Consider the following 23,400-nt stretch of genomic DNA (forward strand, 5'->3'; position numbering starts at 1 on the left):
TAACTTGAACTTTGTTGAATATGCATCATATTGATAAGATTGTTTACTGTTGGGACAAAATATATGAAGAAATCAGTTTGTAGTAATTGACAGCTTGGAGCAAATAAGAGTCAGTCGTACACTCTTTAAAATAATCATAAAATTACAGGTATTACAGATCAAGAAAAGTTCCTCAGAAAGTCAACTCTGCATTTCCAAGCCGAACAGACTTAAAACAAAAGTAAAATCAGATAAGAATACATATACAGAATAGAAAATAATAAAAAATGTTGAACATCCTAATTAATTGAGACTTAAAATATTTTACATTAACACAAAATCAAGGCTTGAATAATTCATGGATCTTGATGGGGGCGCTATAGGTGCTCTATTGAGTAACATTCTATATTTTCTGTTTATTTGTCATCAGTTTATCAGCCTTGGGCTAAAGCACTTTTCAAGGAACCCAAGGACACTTTACATATATGAAGAATGACACTAAAGATAAAACAACATCATTAGAGTCCATGAAGATCCTTCAGTTGTGGCTCTCTGAGGTTTCTTCCCCTGTTAAAAGTTGTCCCCTTCTTTAGTCGAGGGATAAGGACAGAGGATGTCGCACCTTGTTAAGCCCTATGAAACAAATTGTGATTTGTGAATATGGGCTACATAAACAAAATTGAATTGATTGATCGGACTCAGTGATGCTGCTGCACCGTGAGGCCTAAACTCGTTTTTCAATCAAAAGTCCTCTCTGCCCTCCCATGGCGGTGTCTTGTGTCTGTGAGGACACACAGTCAGGCGCTGGAGAGGGGCCAGAGAATGTATGAACGAGTGGTTGCATCATGCAAACTAATCAAGTCATCCTTCACCTCTCTGCTCGGATGTGACGCTGTGGTTTCCGCCAGCCCGTGGGAAGGAGGAGGGAGGGATGCTGAGCTGTGATGCTGATGCTGTGGGTACCACTTTAACGAGACGGATGCAGACCACGCCCTTTCTCGACCCGCCGACAGAGGGCGCTGTGGCGAGCCGAGCATCGTCCTCATCATCTTCATCAGCAGCTTTACCTCCGTGTCCTTCCAGCAGCAGCTCACCTTCAGCCGGACACACGCACGTCCACCGCCGCGCCCGCAAAAACACACGGAGGATAAATAGCGATCGTCCAACAGAGGAGCCCGAGCAGCACCAGTGTCGGTGGTTGTAATGATGTAGCGGGTCGTTTTACGGTTTGACTTCAACATCCAGCGCCTTCGCCTCACTGCGACACGGAGACACCGTCCAGCTGCGCACAAATACATCTGCAGTCGATCTCAACCCAAACCAGCCGGCCCGTCCCGCGGCCTCCTCTGCACCAAGAAGGTCCAAGTGTCTGCGCATCGCTCTCCCCGAGGCTCCACATCCGCCTCCAGCAGCCTCTTTCCAGCAGGAAGCAGCGTCCTCCGCCAGTTCAGCCTGCGCCATGGCCGACATCCCAGCGGAGTGCAACATAAAAGTGCTGTGTCGCTTTCGCCCCCTCAACCAGTCGGAGATTGTCCGGGGGGACCTGTTTCTGCCCAAATTCCAGGGCGATGACACCGTCGCCGTCGGGGTGAGTATATGAGCGGAGGCGCTTTGTTGTGCACACGCAGGCCCCTCATCCATAAATCATCAGCTGGAGCCGGAGACATCTGTTTGGGTGGTGGGCTGTGCAGCAAAACCTGATCATCGGTGCAGCACATGGAAATATTACATCCCCCCCCCCCTCATCTGTAATCTGTTGTTACATGACAAAGCAAAAAATACTTGCAATGTTGTTGTCGTGCGTATTCGGGCCTTTGGAGATCTGCACTCAATGATACAGGCTCCGATGAACTGTAATGAAATGTGTCACCAACATCAAATAATTCACTAGTTGTATTTTACTGTATGGACATAAATCATATCTGAGTGCTTCAGATTCGTAACACACATCTAATACAACCTTATAATTAAAATGATTGTTAATGAATGAAAAATATTTTGCCTGGGCCTCATCACTCTAATGATTAAGATTATTATCCTCTTTCTAATTAATTTCTCCGATATGAAGGAGAAAGGAGTCTTTGTTGTTAGTCAGCAGATGCTGGCAGAAGGTCTTTCAGGTCAGTGATGATGTTTGTAGATATAGACTCTGGGTGGGTGGGTGGACCGAAACCTGACTCTACTGTTTTTCATTCACGCTGAAGAGCTTATGTGTGGATTGTCAAAATCAGATTTTGGTCAAAACTGTGAAAAAGAGATTTACTAAATATCAAGATTATCAAAATGTATCCAACACCGCAAAACGTTTCCATCTATTTACGTTATATATAAATGTTTCTCAATCAATTTTCTTCGACAGTGTATGGCTTATTCTAATGTTAGTTTCTAATATAATCACATTTTCTCAATTTTTTAATTGGAAGTACGTGCTGTTTATTCGTATTAGCCTTATTCAATACACGTCAATGAAACAGACTCTCATTTCCAGAAGAATTCTCAGGACAAGTTGACTTCCACTGGAAACAAACTTCTTGTTTTTGCTACGTAGTTTTAGTTTTTCAACTATAGACAGCAAGGGTTTGACAAATGGAGATTTTCTACGTAGGCCTTTTTGAGAATAGTGACTACGACTTTGCTTTGCGATTCACGGTTACATTTGAAATTCTGAATATTGACATTGAATTGATCCCATGCTGAGATACCTTCAGTTTAAATGAGGTCAAATACAATTTTTGAGGCTCGTCGATCAATTTCAATAAATTATGTGTGAGTTCAGTTCATTAAAAAATGTGGCCAGATAGCATAATACTCAGTTTTATATAATTTTTGCACACATATGTTACTGGTGGTCTCTCTTGGTGGAGGTTTATTCTTGACCGTGCAACTCGTGTGTGACGAGGTTTAAAGGAAACGTAAAGATCTATACAGAGCTAAAAAGAGAGGAATAGTCAGCTTTCGGTCAAATGTAGTGAAATGGAGGAATACCATTGGAGGAATACCGTTGGGGGAATATCGTTGAAACATCCTCCTGTGACAATGGAGACATTTGGACCTGACCTTCCTCTCTCCTCTCAGCATGATGCTGGACAGTAGAGCCCGAAACTGATCTCTCTAATTGGGAGAGGATCAATAATCATTAAACGAGCTCATACATCACTTACTGACCTGCTTTCTCCTTTCTCTGCCTCCATCCCCCTGCCTGTTTCTCTGCCCCTGTCTTTCACCAATCTCTTATTTCTTTCCTCCCCTGCTGTCACTGTCTCTCCTTCGCTCATCCATCTCCATTTTTATGTCTCATTCTGTTCCTCCTCCATCCGTCCCTCCCTCCTGAACGCCTCTCTCAGTGAAATCACCCCGTCATGGCGGCAGATACAGATGAGATGAATCAATCTGTTAATGACATTTCATACGGCTGGCTCGTGTTCTGGCGGCTCGTGTTATTGTGTTGCATTGTGGGCCTGTGTATCAGATTGGGAGGGTGACATTCAGAGGCTTTAATGGCCTGGTTTATGCAGAGAGGAGCATCGGGGCTGAGTCACGCGTCGGTGTGTCTCACAGAGGTTGTTTGTGTTGTAGGTGGAGCTGATGTATTGGGGACACATTTTGAAGCAAACAAAACATATTCCTGTGGATGAAGCCTCCACCATACGCTCTAATGGTTAAGATATTTAGTTTTAAGTAAATATGTTAGTCCTCATGTACTTTTTACTGAGCTTTAAAGTAAATTCATGTCAGTGCACAGTGTGCAGCAGCTTCATTAGTCTGTGTTTATTGACTGGCTGTGCACAAGTTGTCATTTTCACACAACATATTCAGCGCTGAAGCGAGTAGCAGTGGTAGGGAGAGAAGTCCTGTCTCTTCACATAGCTACTGCAACATCTGTAAGACAGCATTGTTTTTTTGTAGAGTGCTAATTCAACCATTTCCCCTGAGAAGTCAAAAGATGTATGAATTCTTTGCTCATATTCTAGATGAATGGGTTTCGACTGCTCTCCTGTGTTCTGCAAAAGCCAAGAGTTAAATGAGAAGATTAATACCATTCTCATACGTATTTGTAATATTAATGCAAAACTACAACCAGGAGACTGTTAGCTTAGCTTAGTTTAGCACTAAGGGTGGAAATGGGGAAACATCCAGTCTGGTTCTCTCTGAAGATGAATTCATCTTGTTGTCACTACAAAACAAACTGAAGCAACAAATAGGATGCAACGTGTTAGTGTGAGCTTTAAAGGTCCAATGTGTGGGGTTTAGGATGATCTATATCTGCAGAAATGTAACGTAATATTCATAATTAGATGTTTTCATTAGCGTATAATCCCCTGGCTGTAACTATCATTGTCTTCTTGTTACCTTTGAAGGAAACTAACTCTAAAACTCTAAATCAGGAGCAGGCTGTTTTCTATGGAGTCCACCATGTTGCTCCGCCATGTTTCTACAGTAGCCCGGAGCAGACAAACCAATCACTGGCTCTAGAGAGGGTCTTAATGTGCGTTACCTGAAGGCCACCATAGGTTCTCCCACACGCTTTGCAAGTAGAGGTTGATGAAGGGGTATTCCATTGGTTGCAATCTGCAATTTGGCCACTAGACATGATCAAATCATACACACTGAACTTCTTACTTATTTCCTCCCTGTGTTTCCAGTCTATGTGCTAAGCTAACCGTCTCTTGGCTGTAGCTTCATGTTGATCTTTCAGCAGCTTTTAATAACTCCTGGCAGTAAAGTGAATGAGCATACCAATTTATCTTAATACGTGAACCCACTGAGTTACAGATGCTAGTGTAAGGACCATAGACTGTATATAACTGTGGATGACACATCTCCACTTCCAGAAATGAAGCTTAAATATGTTTTTTGTATTTTTTAATCTCAGGACATTCTTCTAACCTTAAAGAAATACATTAGGTGTACACTCATCTATTTTAGATGAGTGTACATCCTACTCCTGGTGTCTTTATATTCAGGCCAATGAGGATGAGTCAGTCACTGACCACCTCACAGAGCTGACATCATTTCCCAAAGCTAACACAGATGACTTGCTTTCGGGGGAAGTGTTTTAGAAGATATGATGTTTTAAAAAAAATAGATTTAGTTTCAGACAATACATTACAGTTACTATACAATATCAAAGTTGTCATAGGTTTTTTTTTATTGATTGTCATTATTTCACCCTTATTAGTTTCATTCCAGTCACATCATAGCTAACACACGGTCTGTTAAAGAATTCAGACGTATAAGATTAAATACAAAACTTTTAAAATTGATTATTTAAAACCTGGAAATTGTAACACAGTTTGGTGATAAAGAACCATATTCTCTCATATGTCCCTTTATTAACTGGGTTGTTGTTCATGTTCCTCACAGGGGAGGTCCTATGCCTTTGACCGCGTGTTTCCAACCAACACCACCCAGGAGCAGGTGTACAACACCTGCGCCAAGCAGATTGTCAAGGGTACGGATGAATAGCTTAATTCCAAATATTAAAAAGTACCTCAAATATGCACTGTGGTCTCATTTCTTGTTTTTTGTCTCGTAGATGTGCTGGGTGGCTACAATGGCACTATCTTCGCATATGGACAAACCGCCTCCGGGAAGACTCACACCATGGAGGTGCACTTTTCATTTAACTAAAAAGATGCAGTGTTTGTACTGTAAACCTTTTTTCTTTTGTTCTGGTCATTTTATAGAATAACAAATGAACACTTTGAACATGTCTTCACCAGATTCATTTTAATGTTACTTCAACCATTGGAAAAATGACCCTGTCTTCTCTCATACTGGATTTTAGTTTTGAATGACACCATGCATTTCATCTGTATTAATTGATTCTCTGTCATTATATATATGTGGTTATGACAGAATGTTCTTACTCTGCTTTACTTTGAATTAACAGACATGATAATTTAATATCATTATTGTATTAAGTCCCCATTAACACCCAGTGATACTTTTATCTGCAGGGAAAACTCCACGACCCTCACCAGATGGGTATTATTCCTCGCATTGCTGAGGACATTTTCAACCACATCTTTGCAATGGATGAAAACCTTGAATTCCACATCAAGGTATTTGATGAATTAATGTCTTATGTTGTGTTATTGTGTCGGTTTGTGAATCCTCTTTATCCCGTTTTTAAAAAATGTGCTCCACTGTCTCCTTGTATCCACAGTTCAGTTTTGTTTTTGATCAGTAAAATAATTATTTAACTTTTGTCTCTTGTTGCTAGAATTTGAATGCTATAAAACACGTAAACATAATTTTTTGGGGGGGTTTAATAAATGTCCTTCTTCCTCAACAGGTTTCCTACTTTGAAATCTACATGGACAAAATCCGTGACCTGCTGGATGGTTAGTGCTTATATGTACTTTGAGTTTCCAGACTATAATAATGTATAATGCACCACCACAACTACTTCTTTTTCAGAACTTCAACACACTATTATAATCCTTCTTTATTTTTCAGTGACAAAGACCAACCTGTCTGTCCATGAGGATAAGAATAGGGTGCCCTATGTGAAGGTTTGTGACAGTACTGTTTTGCGTAGGGTGAAAATCGGTCTTCGTGCTGCGTTGGATCCTCTGTATTAAATCTGTCCCATGTTCTGTGTCAGGGATGCACTGAGCGTTTCGTCTCCAGCCCTGATGAGGTCATGGATGTGATCGACGAGGGCAAAAACAACCGTCACGTGGCTGTGACCAGTGAGTCCTTTTTGATATTCTGATATTTGATCACATTACTTGAATATTAGAAATCATCGTTACATATATTTAAAAAGAGCAATCCAAATGCTCACATTAAAACATGTTCAGCTCTTGACAATAGCAGTAAGTCTTCTTACCGCTCCACTTGCACATGAGAGCACGTGGTCGTGGCTTCTCGTCGGTGGCGCTCGCAGCTCGTCACTGATGCGTGAACTCATCGCTGAGTGGCCTGTTATTTGTGTCCTGTTATGTAATCTTTGTGTTACAGTGTGTAATACTATTCCAGATGCTTTTAACAATGCTCAAAGACACTTTACATTGGTTTAATAAAACACAAGCAAGTAAAACAAATAACTAAAACTAGACGATAATCTGTGGCAGTGCAGTGTTCAGTCAACTAGCATCAGTGTTTTTACTTTTAATTATGTTTCAACAATAAAAGCTCCCTGCTCTTTGTTTTCTCCTCTGAGCTGCTGACTCACTCACTTTGGTCCAGTAATAACGTCTGACTAATGTCTCCAGTGCCGATCAGAGTGATGCTGTAGCTTCATCCTTGGCTCACAAACGGTATTATAGCCTAAAGATAACAGATAACTTCATTACCATTTAATTAAGTCAGTCATTATACTTATTCATTTCAGTAGATATGTAATATATTTAAAAATAAAAAATATTCTTGATAAGGATTATATTGGTTTTACTTGTTTGTCTGTATGAGACATAATTGAAAGTGTCATTATCATTCTTTTTTTAAGCAAATAATAATTTTTGATGAAACAAGTTTGAATACCTGCTATCATTGCAGATTTTGTGTTTTCAGGTATCTCAAAAGACAAAATAATAAAAATACAATAAAGAAACCTCTGAGAACTCTATAAGCAATAAAGCAGTATATGTACTGCCTTGTTTATTTGATAAATTAATATATTCATTTATTATTTCTGAGTTGGAGTGCTGAATTTGACTGCAGAGATGAGAAAAAAAAGAGTGGGACCAGATGAAGTCTGGGATTCACTGATCACAACAAAAACACAGGGACTCCTTCACTATAAATAAATCTCAACCCAGTCCTTTCTTCAGAGTTAATGCATCTTCAGAGTGATACTTGCATTCAAAATATAGTTAATTGAATACAGGATCAAATTAAAGGCTAGTGCTGTTCAAAATGTGTTTACATCAGTAATGTAACACTGGAGTCTGGAACTGACAGTTTCTGTGCAGACATCAGCTCTGACTCATCTACAGAGTGTCTCTGGTCGTAGACTAGTGGGTCTTAATGGATTCAAATCCAAGGCTCAGATCAATAGTCTGTTGCAGAGCGCTATAAAAGAACACTGGTGTTATAAATCATCCATTGAACTGATCTATAATCAGTCTCTCACCAGACGGACCAATGAAGCACAACTCATCCTCCTCATACTTAGTTGCAGCTCGTTCTGGTAGAAGAAGAGTCCCTGCTGCATGTTAAAATTATATAAGTATTCATTTCTGCCTCTGTGTTATGACTTTGAATTAAAAAGTGTCATCGAAAAGGGGGTTGGTTGTATAAGATCCACGCATATATATATATATTATATAAGGAATCATGTGAGCTTTCATTTGTATACATTTTTTGTTTGTTAGAGAGATGATGGATGTGTATGACTGACGGATGACAAATGAAATAGATCATATCTCGTTTAAATAATGAAAGGTGAAAGTAACTCACACTTAGAGAAGGACAGATCTGTGCAGCAGAAATAATATTTCTTAAAATATAAAGTATTTTAATGGCAATTATGGGATAAGAATCAAATTCTACAACAATCCAGCCTGACGAGTTGGATGAATGTACGCAGCAGCGGGCCAGATTTAGTGAGAGCGCCTCAGTCTGTTTCCTGTCTGTGCTTGCTGACTCACCGTGCTGCAGAGGGGTGGGCTGATAGCAGACACTGAGCTCAGGCCCTTAGATATCATCTTTGGAGAAACCTGAACTCTCTGACTCTGAGGACGCCCGATAAAGCTACAGGCATTCAGATCAGTTTTATCTGCACTGGGAGTGGGGACTTATTTCTGCTTCAGTGGATGCTTGTAAAAAAGGATGTGCATATCAAATACCCACGCACTGCTCTAAATTCTCGAACATAAATGGGAGGAAAAAGTTGGCATGATCGTAAACACTGCTGATACCTAACAGGAGAAAGTCACATAGAAAATAGTTTGTCTGTTCTAAAACATCTATGTCCTCATTGATTTAAAAAAAAAAGTTAAAATCAGAGTAATTACTGCCGTCTGGTGGCTGAATGTTTATAGTGAACGCCACACAGTCCATGGTTCGATTCCAGAACTCGACCTTTGCTGCATCTCATACCCTTCGTTTCCTGTCTGCACCTCTGCAGTTGACAAATAAAGGCTTGAATAACATAATCTTTAAAATAAACGTCTTTAATAACAGATGGTCAATGGAGGTCCCTCTTTCAATTTCTACTGTGAGAATGTTTTTTCCTTGGTTTGAATAATAAAATTCCTAAATAAAACAAGGCTAAAAGTCTAAGGTGATTATATCTCATTCCTGAATTCTTGACATCCCCTCTAAAACATTAATTTCAACACCCAATTGAAGAAGGAATTTGTACAGTAAGTTCTCAGACTGCACTCAAACCTCTGGTGTTTGTTTCCCCGACTGTTTCTGTCTTTGTTCAGACATGAACGAGCACAGCTCCCGCAGCCACAGCATCTTCCTGATCAACATCAAGCAGGAGCATGTGGAGACTGAGCAGAAGCTGTGTGGAAAACTCTACCTGGTTGATCTGGCTGGCAGTGAGAAGGTGGGAAACACTCTGCACCACCTGCAACTCAACCTGACTTCAGAGTTTTGGTTTTATTACATTTGTTTGATTCTGAGCTGTGCATTATGTTTCCTCCAGGTGAGTAAGACCGGAGCTGCAGGAGCCGTCCTGGATGAGGCTAAAAACATCAACAAGTCTCTCTCTGCTCTGGGAAACGTCATCTCCGCGTTGGCTGAGGGCACGGTGAGTCACTCCCACCCAAACTCCCTCTTTCTTTACAGAGAGTAAACAGTGATGCCATGTGCTTCTGGTTACATTTTTTTTACAAATTACTTTGGTGACTTTATCTGTCTTGAGCCAATATATGAGACATTTATGGACCTGATGTAAATTAGTCGATATATTTCCTTATTTTCATTTTAGGTGAAATGTATTTTCATTTTACTTAGTGAAACTGGATTTATTTGTGGAATCTGACAAAATAAACTGAAACATGTGGAATTCTCCTTCATTCCTACAAATGGGACTCCAGATAATGTGGCAAATCTCCATCTCATTTCTGAGACTCATGTCCTGCAGCTCTGTCACTTTTCTTATTTCTGCCAACTCAACATGTTTGACTGTCAAACACCAAAACTGTCCCTGGTACTTATAAGATTAGTTCAATCCAGCACAATCAATGTATCCTCTTCTTCTCTCCTCCTCTCCTCCTCTTCATCTCTCCTCCTCTTCCTCTCTCCTTCAGAAATCTCACGTGCCGTATCGTGACAGCAAAATGACCCGCATCCTGCAGGACTCTCTCGGTGGCAACTGTCGCACCACCATGTTCATCTGCTGCTCTCCCTCCAGCTACAACGACACAGAGACCAAATCGACTCTGATGTTTGGCCAACGGTAGATACCCCTGTGGAGTCCATGTATCTTTGGAAAGAAACCATGCTTTTCAGAATAAAACATTGTATATTTGAAATAACCTCTACATTGAGCAGGAAAACAAACTGAAGCAGGATGGTGACCATGTTTGACTAATATTAAGACATGGCAGGTGCTAACTTACACTGCACACTTCATTATCATTATCATCACAGTCACTGATGACTTTAAGTAGTTTCACTCATGAGGAGGAAAACAAGGAAGAGTTCATCTAATTTGGATTGAGATCAAATAATCAGATTTTTTTTTTTAACTCAATGGAACCTTTTCTGGTTAAGTAAAGGTTTAGAAAATGTTTTGAATTTAACTCAAGGAAAAAAGGAATCCACAAAATGTGATTTATTTTTTTCCGCATCTTGCTGTGTTGATTATTGTTCCCCTCTTACAGTAAGTAGGCCAATGAGCTATTTTGGGCATGCCCTAAAATCCAAACACAGTAGATGCAGATGCTAAATAACACTGTTCACTTGAATAAAACCTATTGCACTTATCATCAGTGGTGGAAACTAACATGTTAATGTACATATCAAAGTACATTTATTTAAGTATTGTGCCCAAGTACAATTCAGAGGTACTTGTGCTTTATGCTGCTTTATTTTTCCATATTTCATAGGGAAATATTGTACTTCTATTCCGTTACGTTTATTTGATATATTTATTGACAAGGTTGAACTTTGAACTTCTCCACACATTGGATAATATAAGAAGCTTTTAAAATAAAACACACTTTTTATGATTAAACCAGTAAATGCAGCCACATCTCAGATATCCATCAGTTGCGAACAGCTCCACCAAAACTTCTTATTGAAGTGGGTTTTGGTGAGATACTTCAAAGATGTGTGTATCAGTGACTCTATGTCTTTGTCACAGTGCCAAGACCATCAGGAACACCGCCTCCATCAACCTGGAGCTGACGGCGGAGCAGTGGAAGAGGAAGTTTGAGAAGGAGAAGGAGAAGAACAAGACCCTGAAGGATTCCATCACGAAGCTGGAGGGCGAGCTCAACCGCTGGAGGAATGGTGAGTCATCGATATTCTCCGACTGACAGACTTTCACGAGAAGCCTTGTTTCTGCACCATAACAGCAACTCTACTGCACGTGTTTAAATGTCCTGTCGTACCTTCATCCCTGCCTTCAGGAGAAAACGTGCCTGAGACAGAGCAGACTACGGCAGACGTGGTGATCCATACTGTGGAGGAGCGCCCCATTTTGGACAACGACACCTCCTCCATTGTGGTCCGTATTTCCGAGGAGGAGCGTCAGAAGTATGAGGAGGAGATCAGGAAGCTGTACAAGCACCTGGATGACAAGGTTCAAATGCACAAACATTGTCGTTACATTAGATAGAGACAATACAGAGGTTTGAGTCCTGAGACTTGACAATCCACTGGTTCTGTTCGGACCCAGCCCTTTGCTGCGTGTCTTACCCCACTTGTTCTCCTATTTCAGACTTTCTGGCTGTATAAACAACAAATAGAAACAACTCAAGTCTCACTTTTCAATTGAATGGTGTATGTGCAGATATTACTGACTTATATTATATTATATTTCAGAAGATAATAGTTTTATAATCAAAGATTATACAAACCCCTGATACGTATTATTCACTGAAATGTCATTATGGATTTAAAAATATTAGGCAAGATGAATTTGTCTGTGTCACGGCTGTTTATACACTCATGCAAGTTCTCCAGTGTGGGTGGTACTGATGTTGGATTTTCTATCATTAATACAGGATGATGAGATCAATCTGCAGTGCCAGTTTGTGGAGAAACTGAAGCAGCAGATGCTGGACCAGGATGAGGTGGGTACACGCAAACACACACACACACACACACACACACACACACAACACACACACACACACACACACACACACACCACACACACACACACACACACACACATTTCAAACTTAAAGCCTCTCTATATGTCTCCCTCTCACCGACACTCACCATGTTTCCCTCCCTCCAGCTCCTGGCCTCATCCCGTGGGGATGGGGACAAGGTCCAGGCTGAGCTTGGCAGGCTGCAGGGGGAGAGTGACTCTGCCAAGGCTGAGGTGAAGGAGGTGCTTCAGGCTCTGGAGGAGCTGGCCATCAACTATGACCAGAAGAGCCAGGAGGTGGAGGAGAAAGGCCTGCAGAACCAGCTGCTGGCCGACCAACTGGCCCAGAAAATGGTATGTTTTAAGAGGTATGGTGTGTATGTGTGATGAAGTCAGAGGCCGGAGGTGCAACAGAAAGATCCAGTCGCTAGCTGACTGCACCACGGAGACAAGCAGCTGCTGTAGCAGTGCAGTTTATCATGAATGAAACAAAATGCAGGAATTACATTGCAATCAGGTACCGGAGAAAACTCTTTAGGGCCTTTTCACTAAGTTTATTTCCTCCACCAAGGAGGTTTAGTCCCAGTATGTTTTTCGTTACCTCCATCAAGGAAATTTTTTTTGTTTGTTAGTTAGTTATCAGGATTATGCAAAAAATACTGGATGAATTACAAGAGACATGGTGGAAGAATGTGGTTTGAGTCAGCGAAGAACCCATTTAATTGTGGTGCAGATCCAGATCAGGAGGCTGATCCAGGAAAGGTTTTTGCAAGATAGAGATTCTGAGATTTCTCCGAGAATAATTCATAAATTCTGATGAATAAAATCAGCCATGTTTAGGGGACTGATATTTATTGTGTTGAGTGTGTGCAATTTGGTGCAGATCCAAATACATATATGGATCTATTTAATATAAATGTGGTCTCATAAGGGGCCTTGGTGGAGGTATGCACACTACTGAGTGACATTCTATTTTGTAAGTCTGTTCTGAATCTTTACCAGATATGGTACATAAATATTAATACATTTTTTACTACATAAAACTGTATTTTGTTGCTATGGACTAATATTTACTGCCACAGTGCTTGTAGTTGATAGTTAGATACTATTATTAGTTGTATTCAAATTTAGATGACACATGCTTACATTTACTCAATCCTGCTATATTTTATACTATTTTACCTGAAGGTGGCGCTGTAGGTAGCAACTTGATCATTTTAAATGGCCGTTTCTCAGTGGTCATGAATCTGACTCTGATGAAATCATATATAAATCATCCATATGCAAAGTCCTAATGTTCCTCGACTGGTTTAAGAAATTAGATATATAAATTATGGCATCCATCACCAAGTCAGTGAGTTGTATGTCACTCTGTAGTTTGAGATCTGGATCTAGTTTGTTAGAAACGTTACTGACTCTTCTTCTCTGTGACAGGCCAGTCTGATGGAGCTGGAGGCAGAGCTGTCTCGTATGCAGGAAGTGAGTGGTCAGCAGAGGAAACGTATCGCTGACGTCCTCAACGGCCTGATGAGGGACCTCAGTGAGTTCAGCACCATCGTGGGCAATGGCGAGATCAAGCTGGTGAGTGGAATCACAAGCGTTGACTGACGTTTCAAACAGAGTGCAAACCGATACTGATCTGAATCTCTCCTCCGACCTGCAGCCGGTGGAGATCAGCGGCGCCATCGAGGAGGAGTTCACCGTGGCTCGCCTCTACATCAGCAAGATCAAGTCGGAGGTGAAGAGCATGGTGAAGCGCTGCCGACAGCTGGAGATCATGCAGCTGGAGTGCCACCGCAAGATGGAGGAGACAGGGAGGGAGCTCTCCTCCTGCCAGCTCCTCATCTCTCAGGTGAGGGACAGAGGGAGGGGGACATGAAGGGATGCGACACCAATAAAGGGATGTAGCTTGGAAAAACAGAACCAGGCAAATTTGAGAAAGTGAAATGTATTTGTAGAGACTCATCATGCTCATCATGGCTGGGATTTTAGGCCACCCCTTGTGATTTGATGTGGGTGATTGTGTTTGTGCAGCATGAGGCTAAGATCCGCTCTCTGACGGAGTACATGCAGAGTGTGGAGCAGAAGAAGAGGCTGCTGGAGGAGAGCCACGACTCGCTGAGTGAAGAACTGGCCAAGCTGCAAGACCAGGGTAACATGCAAACAGTGAAAGACTTAATATGCAAGCAAAAGAAAACTGTACTACTGTACTCTACATACTGTATGTTGGGAATTTTCTGTTATTATGTGTTGACTAAATGCTTCTTTCTGTCATTTTTCCAGATAACTCCCTGCTCGAGGGGAAGGATGGAGAGAAGGGCGAGATTGAGGAGGGAAATGTGAAGGTAAGAAGATTTCTGAGTGGAGTATATTACTTTAAATTATGACATGGGAACGGAGGAAATCAGCTTCAAAGAATGGAGAAGCGAGCTGGCTTTGATAGCTTCTTTGGAGCAGCTCATTTACAGAGTTACAGCTCAAATATTTTCAGCAAGATCTTGGGCTCCTATTTGGAAATGAGAGTCACCATGACAACTAAAATTCACATGTCTCATCCCTGATCTATGTATCATGTGACTTTTATGCTCAGCAAATCAACAAAAGCTGTTATATAATAAATGTACATGCTATTTTTTCTAGTTATTTATTTCTTTTCAACATATATACATTTACATTGTCTGTAAATGGGAAATATCACATGTACTTGTTCTTCAGATCACTTTTTTTTTGTGCGATGTCCTTCCTCCTATTCAGCATGCGTTCTCCACCTCTGTCACTCCAATGTTCAAACTGATTTTGTGCTTTTTAATTTTATTGTATTTTAAAACTTTCTGAGAGACTTTGTGCATGTGCTCTTTTCAAATGCAGAAGACTGTCCGTCAGCAGGGAGATTCTCACCGCGGCCTCCATCACAAGCAGCTGACCCGCCTGCGGGACGAGATCAATGAGAAGCAGAGGGTCATCGATGAGCTCAATGAGTCCGTGACCATCTTTATCTTTATTATTTCTATCTTTACACAAAGATAATACTTATAAGATACTTTCTTCTTAATCTTCCTTATATACTATTATCATTAGGATCCATAATTTGCTCATATTAATTTGCTTTCTCCTCCTGAACATGTGTGTGTTCTCTACTCCAGTCGTAACTCTAAGATGGAGCTGGAGCTGGCTCAGGTTCGCGCGGACTTTGAGCGTCTGAAGAGTCAGGACAGCTCCAAGAGCGAGCGCCTGGAGGAGCTCTCGTAAGTATCAGGGAAATCCGTGTTCTCTGTACCGGTCGAAAACGACACTTGCTAAAGCAGATGATGAGAGTCAGTACATGTTGGTGATTGGTGACATATTGAACAACACCACTAAGGAGGATATTAAATATTAGGGGACTGAGTGGGAACAGTCCAGTCTACCTCAAGGATGCTGAAAGTTAGGGGGCTTCAGCACCTCCTACTGGTGAGGGACAGCAACAACAAGGCAATACAGTTTTCTAAAATCAATTAAATAATCTTTAATTATATTTTCTACAGTAACCTTTTGACAGTAACATAGTAGCAGTCCTAACATTCAGCCATTTTGTTTTTATTTTTATATTTAAGTCCATTTTTAACACATTCAGTATATTTTCTGTGGCACCGATGTGGCATAGTTGGACATAAACTGATGTGTATTTTCTAATGTTGGTAATAGACCCTTAAGCTAAGTTAGCTGATTGTTTGCTTTTCTAAAACTGGTGTAAAATGTTGCTGGTCTTTCAAATCAATAGGAATAATCATTGCATAGACTTCATCTTAACTTCCCTCAACACTGACCGACTTCCAGCGTCCCTGGTTTACCTCCTCACTAGATTCCAGCACAGGAAACCCAAAGCTCAAAACAAAATATTACAATGTTCTGACATATATACAAATACCGTCACGTTTAAAATGAGAGTTTTGTTGTTTCTGTCAGATTCCTGAATGAACGTCATGAGCAGGCCAAACAGGACTTGAAGGGTCTGGAGGAGACTGTCGTGAGTAAAATATAATTACTTATCTATCTGCCTGCATCTGCTCTGAAACATTGTCCCCTGCCGTTTCTCTCTCTTTCTGTCCTTGTACCTTTCGGTCGTGTCTTACCTCAGTCTGTCTCTCCTTTCCTTCATATTAACCTGTGTTTTATTTGACAGTGTCCATTGTTGTCTTCTTGACCTCGTCTCAATCTGTCTGTCCTCCAGGCCCGCGAACTCCAGACCCTCCACAACCTGCGCAAGCTGTTCGTTCAAGACCTCACGTCGCGGGTTAAAAAAGTAAGCAGCTGGACAACAGGAGGCAGCGACTCTGGATGTTTTGTTTTCATTATAAGAGGGTTTTAAGGAATCTTTGACCTTAATTCTGCCCCCGGATCAACATCAGTAAAAATAACAACACCCTCAATCCCTCTCATCCTTATGACCTTTAGATATGATGTATGTGACACAAGAAATTTACTTTAAATATACAATAGTGGAATAAACAGGAAGTATCCAGAGGCCTAAAGAGTTTATATATCACCATGTAAAATACTATATGATTAACTAGTAACTAGGGGCATTTGACCTTTCCTTTTTTTCTTTCTTGCAATGTTGTGGTCTATCACCGAGCTGTTGCAAAGCTCACCACCTAACTTTCTATTTTATTTCTATGTCTCCATTTTATTTTCTCATCTTTTTTCTCCATTGTCTCTCCGTCAGAGTTCCGAAATGGAACCTGATGATAGCGGGGGGTCTTGCACCCAGAAGCAGAAGATTTCCTTTCTTGAAAATAACCTGGACCAACTTACAAAGGTTCACAAACAGGTGAGAAACACATCAAGAGCGTGAAACGTCAACTGTGACTTTCACTGATGTAAACATGGCTCGCAGCTTGCACTGCTTTTATATCCTTATCGTACATTAGACTGGGAGACTGCTGTTTTCATTCCAAGAGACACAGCAGTAATTTGCTCATTATTTGTACAAAAGAATTTACTTAACATACATTAAACATATTTTAAGTAAATTAAAAATAAATTTAAGTGGCTGGAGAAGTCACGAATAGAATTGAATCAATTATCTTCTTCACATTATTGGAACTGGGGGGCTTTTGTTTTGTACTACATAGTTTTCTCTCCTCTCTCGAGTGTCGTTCTTTCTCTCTCACTCTGTCTCTCTCTCGTCCAGCTGGTTCGTGACAATGCAGATCTGCGCTGTGAGCTTCCAAAGTTGGAGAAACGGCTTCGGTCTACTGCTGAGAGAGTTAAGGCCCTGGAGACTGCACTGAGGGACGCCAAGGAGGGCGCCATGATGGACCGCCGCCGCTATCAGCAGGAGGTCGACCGCATCAAGGACGCCATGAGAGCCAAGAGCGCCCTGCGCCGCCCCCACGCAGCACAGATCGGTACTGCACTTCAGTTCAATCATTTTACTGATTATTTTGTTGTATTATAATGGGAATTATATTTACATTTTACAATGACACAGCTGAACCCTATCTAACATCACTCTTTCATCCCGACAGCCAAGCCGGTGAGACCGAAGCAGCTGACAGGTTGCTCTCCCACAAACCCGTTCTACACCTACATCCGTGCCACTGAACACGCCAACACTTACAGCAACGCCCTCTTCCAAGGAAGCGCGACACAGCAGAGCGCCGCCACCGCCACCTGCAACCCCAACTCTGTCCAGAGCAACACGTGAGTGTGAACTGTTCTACCTCTGCCTGATGTTAATCAGTGTTAATGTCAGGTCCATGGTCAGGCCTGTTCATCACTAGTACTCAGGTGCAGTCCTGTCGAGATCGATTAGAGATTCATTAAACAGGCACATCTTTATATAAAGAAAGCAAACATACTGTTTCATATGGGCACACTCTATACAGTATTATCTACTTTTGTTATTTCAAATGATTAAGGATTTTCATTTGTAAATTCACATACTGTGCCAGGGTTTGACTTTTTTTTCTCTCCTGTGTTCTACGCAGAGTTTCCACAGCACTGGGCTACAGAGCAGGCAAATATAATGGAGACATACTGGAGTCCTTCCCACTAAATATTGACAATGGTAAGTAATAGAATGCACCTACCTGTATGCAGTCTAATGTTAATGTATGTATTTGACAATAGTATGTACATGTGTATTTGTACATGTTTATGTAGATGTATTTGATTATCAAATCGGTTTTGAGAATGACATTCTTGTTATTATAAGATCATTGTTCTCAGTGAGTGTGGCAGTGATTTATAACGTATGTAAACTCTTTGATACAATATAAAAGTTATTGAATTACTAAAGTAGTATTAATATTGATAGTTTTTATCAATCAATAAATCAAACCACTGTTCTGTTACAGGTAACAACATCAGTGAAAGGAGAGACATTAACGACAACAGGTGAGGACTTGAGCTGCTCCTTGTTTCTAGTCACACCTCACTTAAACGGTGATTTTACTCCTAAACAATAATTTATTATTTTCTGTCGGAGACTTTGAATTGATGTGAAATGAAAATTTAAAATACTGGTCAGTTTGGCTGCTGTTCTTCATGGGGCTGATATGAAATGCGAGTTATTTGCAGTAAATTATAATGAAAGAGTTGGTTGTGCACTGAGTGTGAAGTTTGTGTGTCCTTTGCATTAAGGAGTGATGTTCACTGTGGCAGCGAGGTGGATGATACAAACAGGCACTACATCGTTCAGCAGGAGACGGCTGCAAGTTAATCCCAGGGTAACTAAACACACACACACACACACACACACACACACACACACACACACACACACACACACACACACACACACACACACACACACACACACACAAAGCAGGCTTTGGTTGGCTGCAGGTAAACAGTCAGTGTGGAGACAAAAGAGGCGGAACACATTGATCGAAATGCATCGGCTTTTAGATGTATCTACATTGACATGTACTGTATCTACACAATATGCAGATAGCTATTAAAAGAGATCAGCCAAAATGTTGTTTTGACCTAAAACACCTACAAAAAGTATCGCTGTTTGTATTTTGTGTGGAGAAATGTTCGAAATGTGTGATAAAAGAAACCAGATGGACTGTAAACAGTGTACGGAGCATCTTAGCCCAGATATCTGCTGTTTACACCAGAGGCCCCAAAATATTGGCCATTGCCTCCAGATGCTAATTGTTCATTATCACAACTTCATGAATTGATGAGAACATTTTTTTTTTTAACTGAAACGAAAGAATAAAATAACCCCACTCCCCCACCACCCTGAACATCTTTTTTTCGCTGACCTCCAGTGATTGAACTTCTCGTTCTGCTGCAGTGATGCACAGGTGTACTCCAGGACCCTGTGACATCACTGCTGGCTGCATAACAATTTCAACAAAGCACATTTCTGTCGGCAGCTAACTGCACTCCTCATTGGTGTGTGGGTGAGGTCAGTGGTGAAACGTGTACGCAGCCAAACTCAGCTTTTCACTCTGGGGGGTTCGATTTCATCAGTTTTATCAATTACAAATGATTAATATGATGTGTCCAAATCAGTTTTTCCAAATGATGACCACCTCTTATTCTCTCTCTCTCTCCAGATGATGACCAAACACTGTTTCCACCCATGGACCCTCCCCTCCCATCTGCATGCAGCCCGTCTCCCTGTCCCTCCACTGCATCACTGATGAAGACGAAGATGAGGATCTGTAGCCCTGTATTCTAATTACTAGATGAACCCCCCTTCCCCGGCTCTTATGGTGACCACCCTCATCGTCAGGTTTGGGGTCGAGTCCACTCCAGTTCAGTCAGTGCAAGAAATACATCAAATCAGATGTTTTTATAGTTACAGAATAACCACCACGAATTTGACCACAATTTGTCAGAAGATGTCTGATGCTGATTAACCTCCCGAGGTGTTTGAACTGAGGTGGGTCTGACTCCATCCCTGAACACCTAGTACACACATGTTGTAAATAATAGTGCTGTATACTCCAGTAGAGGTTTTCGACCAGCAACTGTTGTGTGAGCGCACAGCCTCCACCGTCCCCCCGCACACGTCTCCTTTAGGGCATCATGTGGACGACATACAGTAGGCACACATGACCTTTTTTCTCAGTCGTAAATAAGAGTATAGTGTAGTGCCAGCTTGTAACAGAAGACCCACACTCTTCATGCATGTTAACGGGTTAGCTTTCAAATTGTTGCATGTCATGATTCCACTCAGGAGCTGGAATGCCGCGCGTGAAGCGTCTGATCGACTTCGACAGATGCCCCAGAAGGAGAGAGAGCTGGTTTCCCTTAATCCCGATCCTGGTCTCAGTGCTTTAAATTTTCTATTTTAAAATAAACTCCACTCCATGGAGGGTGGTTGTGGCTGTATCGCAGGAAATATTGAAAAACGACTACTTTTTATCTCAGAGAGAGACATCAGATGCAAAAATACGAGGGAAACCCGGCCCAGATTTGATGTGTATAGAGGAAACCTTTTGTAATTGCTTTCATACTGTGATGTCCCAGCTGTACCATGCTATTGTACACTCCAGGTAATGCTGCCCCATATGCATTTAGTGTTGCTCCCTGCGCTGCATCCCCACCTCGTGAGTCTTCTTACCGAGCCTTAACAAGAGCTGGTTTCTCATGATCAATTTAACAGGCGGTCATGTGAATACATTTGTAATTGCTACCTCTGAAGCTACTCATTACACAGTATACTAAGATATCGTCTTTTCAATTAAGCAGATGTTTTTCGGACAATTTGCAACTTAGGTACAAAAACTCTGCGTAGATGTTCATAGTTATAAAGCAGGATCAGAGCTGGGTAGAAACATAAACTTTCTACTTCAGGAGAGTAACTGAACGTCTGGGTTCATTCATCAAGTCAGCTCATATAATATCAAGTTCATTGTTAAAGGAGAAATGTACTACATTGATTCTCAAATATTTCCCCTTAACGTTTTTAACTTTTGAGGCTGAAAGGACCTAATCTGAAGCTACACTATGGACGTACTTCTGAATTTTGGTTTAGGAACATCTCAGAACCTGTCAAGCCTTTGTGGAGGCTGTTTAGTGATTCTGTGTTTTTAGAATCAGATCCATCAGACGTCCGATGATGAAAAAAGTGTCTGTAAACTCGTCCCCGGCTGAGCAGCCACCAGTCTGGCGTGGACGGAGAGTTTGACAGATTGTTTGTTGTCAGGTCGTGCTGTAATTCTTCTGTTAAAAAATCCTGACCAGCCAATCAGGATAGAAGAAAGCAGCGCGTCGTAAGGTGGTGGGCGTGTTGGGACTGAGCAGAGTCACTGAATAAAAGGTCGGATTAGAGCCGACGTGGTGTTCCTAAATTAAAACAGCTTCTTTGTGTAGGAAAAGTTGGACCAAATTTAAATGATATATTGTGAAGCTGAATGTGCCTTCTACGATTCTAAATAACACAAATATGTGTAAATGAGAGAGATGTAATTTGGCGAGTTTGATTCAGCCTCTTTTACTATTTGAACAACACAATCTTTAGTTTTATTTTCAAAACTATTTCTGGATGGAAACTTCCGTGTGTTACATTGAATGACTGGGTTTGTTCTGTTATTTCGCCCAGGAACAGTATGAACTCCAAATGATCATTGACAGCCTCAGTTATGACGCCACCACTTGGTCTCATGTTCTCACTGACATCAACAACATCTCAGGGCTTCACATCCACAATCACAGTGACCACGAGGAGGCCACCACTGTGTTCCTCGTCAGATTCGAAGATATGTGATCGCAGATGAACAATCAGCTCAGTGTGTGTTCTTAAACAACAGAACAGGATGACGACTCTTATAGAAATAATATCATTTCATACAAACAGTACGTAACATCTCCATTCTAGCTCATGACCCCCTAAATGAAACAGACCCTCAGCAGCACCCTGGTCAGACCCTACTGTACGTGTCCAAGCAGACCCTCTATTTGACATCATGTTTTAAGTGTAATAAATTATTTTAAAGGAGGGGGAATGTGTACTATATTGTCACCCGCTGTCCCACTGTCTGATTTCAACATATCTAAAAATGTATGTGCTATATATTGTTAATCTTGTAAGTAAAGTAGCGTGCCATGACATAGTGAAACGCAAAGGAAAGGTACGCGCTAACCTTGTTCAGAGAAACGTTTGTTTTATTTATTTCTGTATGCCGATACTGTAGCGTCGACATGACTGTGTGAAGAATCACCGTGCAAAATCTCTGTATATATAGACTCATCACTATGCTGTACTGTATGTGAACCATTGTGTTGTAGTAAAAAGTTCAATAAACTTGTAGAAAGGAGATTGTGGATGGGAATCATTTGGGTCCAAAGAGAAACGTCTGAATATCATGGATGTTTGAGAAAAAGAGAAAACCTCGCTCTCAGTCTAAAACAGCTTCATCTAGTGGACGTGAAAGGAAATTACAACACTGCTGCAGATTCAATTGAATGAAAACTCACTTTATTGGTTCATTGTTCCTCCACTTTCATTTTCTCTGAGGAGGAGCAGCTGCATTCTACTCAAAGGATAAAGCGGTTTTATAGTAGAACAATTCCAACACACAAAAAGTTTCATTTTATTCAGCTTTTCAACACAATTAAAGAGATATACACCTCACTTTATGATTTCTATGGTCCAGTATAGTCCTGCTGTTGGTTTCCTAGCTGCATTTTATCTCTGCTAAGAAGTCAGTTTATTTGTTTGTTTTTAGCAGGACCACACAATATCTATTGAATGGATTTCTACAAAACCTGGAGGAAGGATGAAACAGGCCATAAAAGAATCCTTAAAATTTTGGTGTGGATTCAGACACGATATCGTGATTTTTTTTTATATTTTCACCAATTTCCCTGGGAATAATTCATGAATGTTGATTATTAAAAGATCTGACATATTTAGGGGATTGATATCTATGAGTGTGAAATCTAGTGTATCTTTACAGAATTTAAGGGGACTGTTGGGCATAGTTATGTGCTCTACTGAGAGCTGCAACTGTGAAATATTAATATATTAAGCATTTTTTGACGTATATAGGAAAGAGATGTCTAATGTGTATATGTGGGTGTACGTAAGAATCTGAGATCCCAGCAGATCAAAATGTTTATGTTTCCTCTTAATATTAGAAACCTTAGAAGTCTGCGGATGTAACTCATTCTTTCCTGTTCTGTTTTAATGATAATTACTCTCTGTATGAACAGCCATCAGCCATGTTTCTTCTGCGGAAGTG

At 40.9% G+C, this 23,400-nt stretch overlaps 1 protein-coding gene across 2 annotated transcripts; it reads left to right on the forward strand.

Annotated features, from left to right (window-relative positions):
* Nucleotides 1-928: 928 nt before the first annotated feature.
* On the forward strand, nt 929-22,475 carry kif5aa (kinesin family member 5A, a). 2 transcript variants are annotated; one of them, XM_034590595.1, is made up of 29 exons: nt 929-1,567; nt 5,344-5,431; nt 5,516-5,589; nt 5,940-6,044; nt 6,278-6,326; nt 6,442-6,497; nt 6,590-6,677; nt 9,363-9,487; nt 9,587-9,691; nt 10,194-10,342; nt 11,252-11,400; nt 11,520-11,692; nt 12,117-12,185; nt 12,356-12,562; nt 13,643-13,789; nt 13,872-14,060; nt 14,243-14,360; nt 14,492-14,553; nt 15,077-15,186; nt 15,352-15,453; nt 16,154-16,214; nt 16,419-16,490; nt 16,914-17,018; nt 17,382-17,598; nt 17,719-17,893; nt 18,181-18,260; nt 18,550-18,589; nt 18,839-18,921; nt 19,765-22,475. In XM_034590595.1, exons 1-28 carry the CDS (start codon nt 1,439-1,441, stop codon nt 18,912-18,914), a joined length of 3,120 nt encoding a protein of 1,039 aa, XP_034446486.1. In that variant the 5' UTR covers nt 929-1,438; the 3' UTR covers nt 18,915-18,921; nt 19,765-22,475. The 2 variants fall into 2 exon arrangements, with proteins under 2 accessions (XP_034446486.1, XP_034446485.1); XM_034590594.1 differs by having other exon boundaries at nt 996-1,567; nt 18,836-18,921.
* The last annotated feature ends 925 nt before the right edge of the window (nt 22,476-23,400 follow it).

The sequence above is a fragment of the Hippoglossus hippoglossus genome, chromosome 7 (assembly GCF_009819705.1).
Source record: "Hippoglossus hippoglossus isolate fHipHip1 chromosome 7, fHipHip1.pri, whole genome shotgun sequence".
NCBI lineage: Eukaryota > Metazoa > Chordata > Actinopteri > Pleuronectiformes > Pleuronectidae > Hippoglossus > Hippoglossus hippoglossus.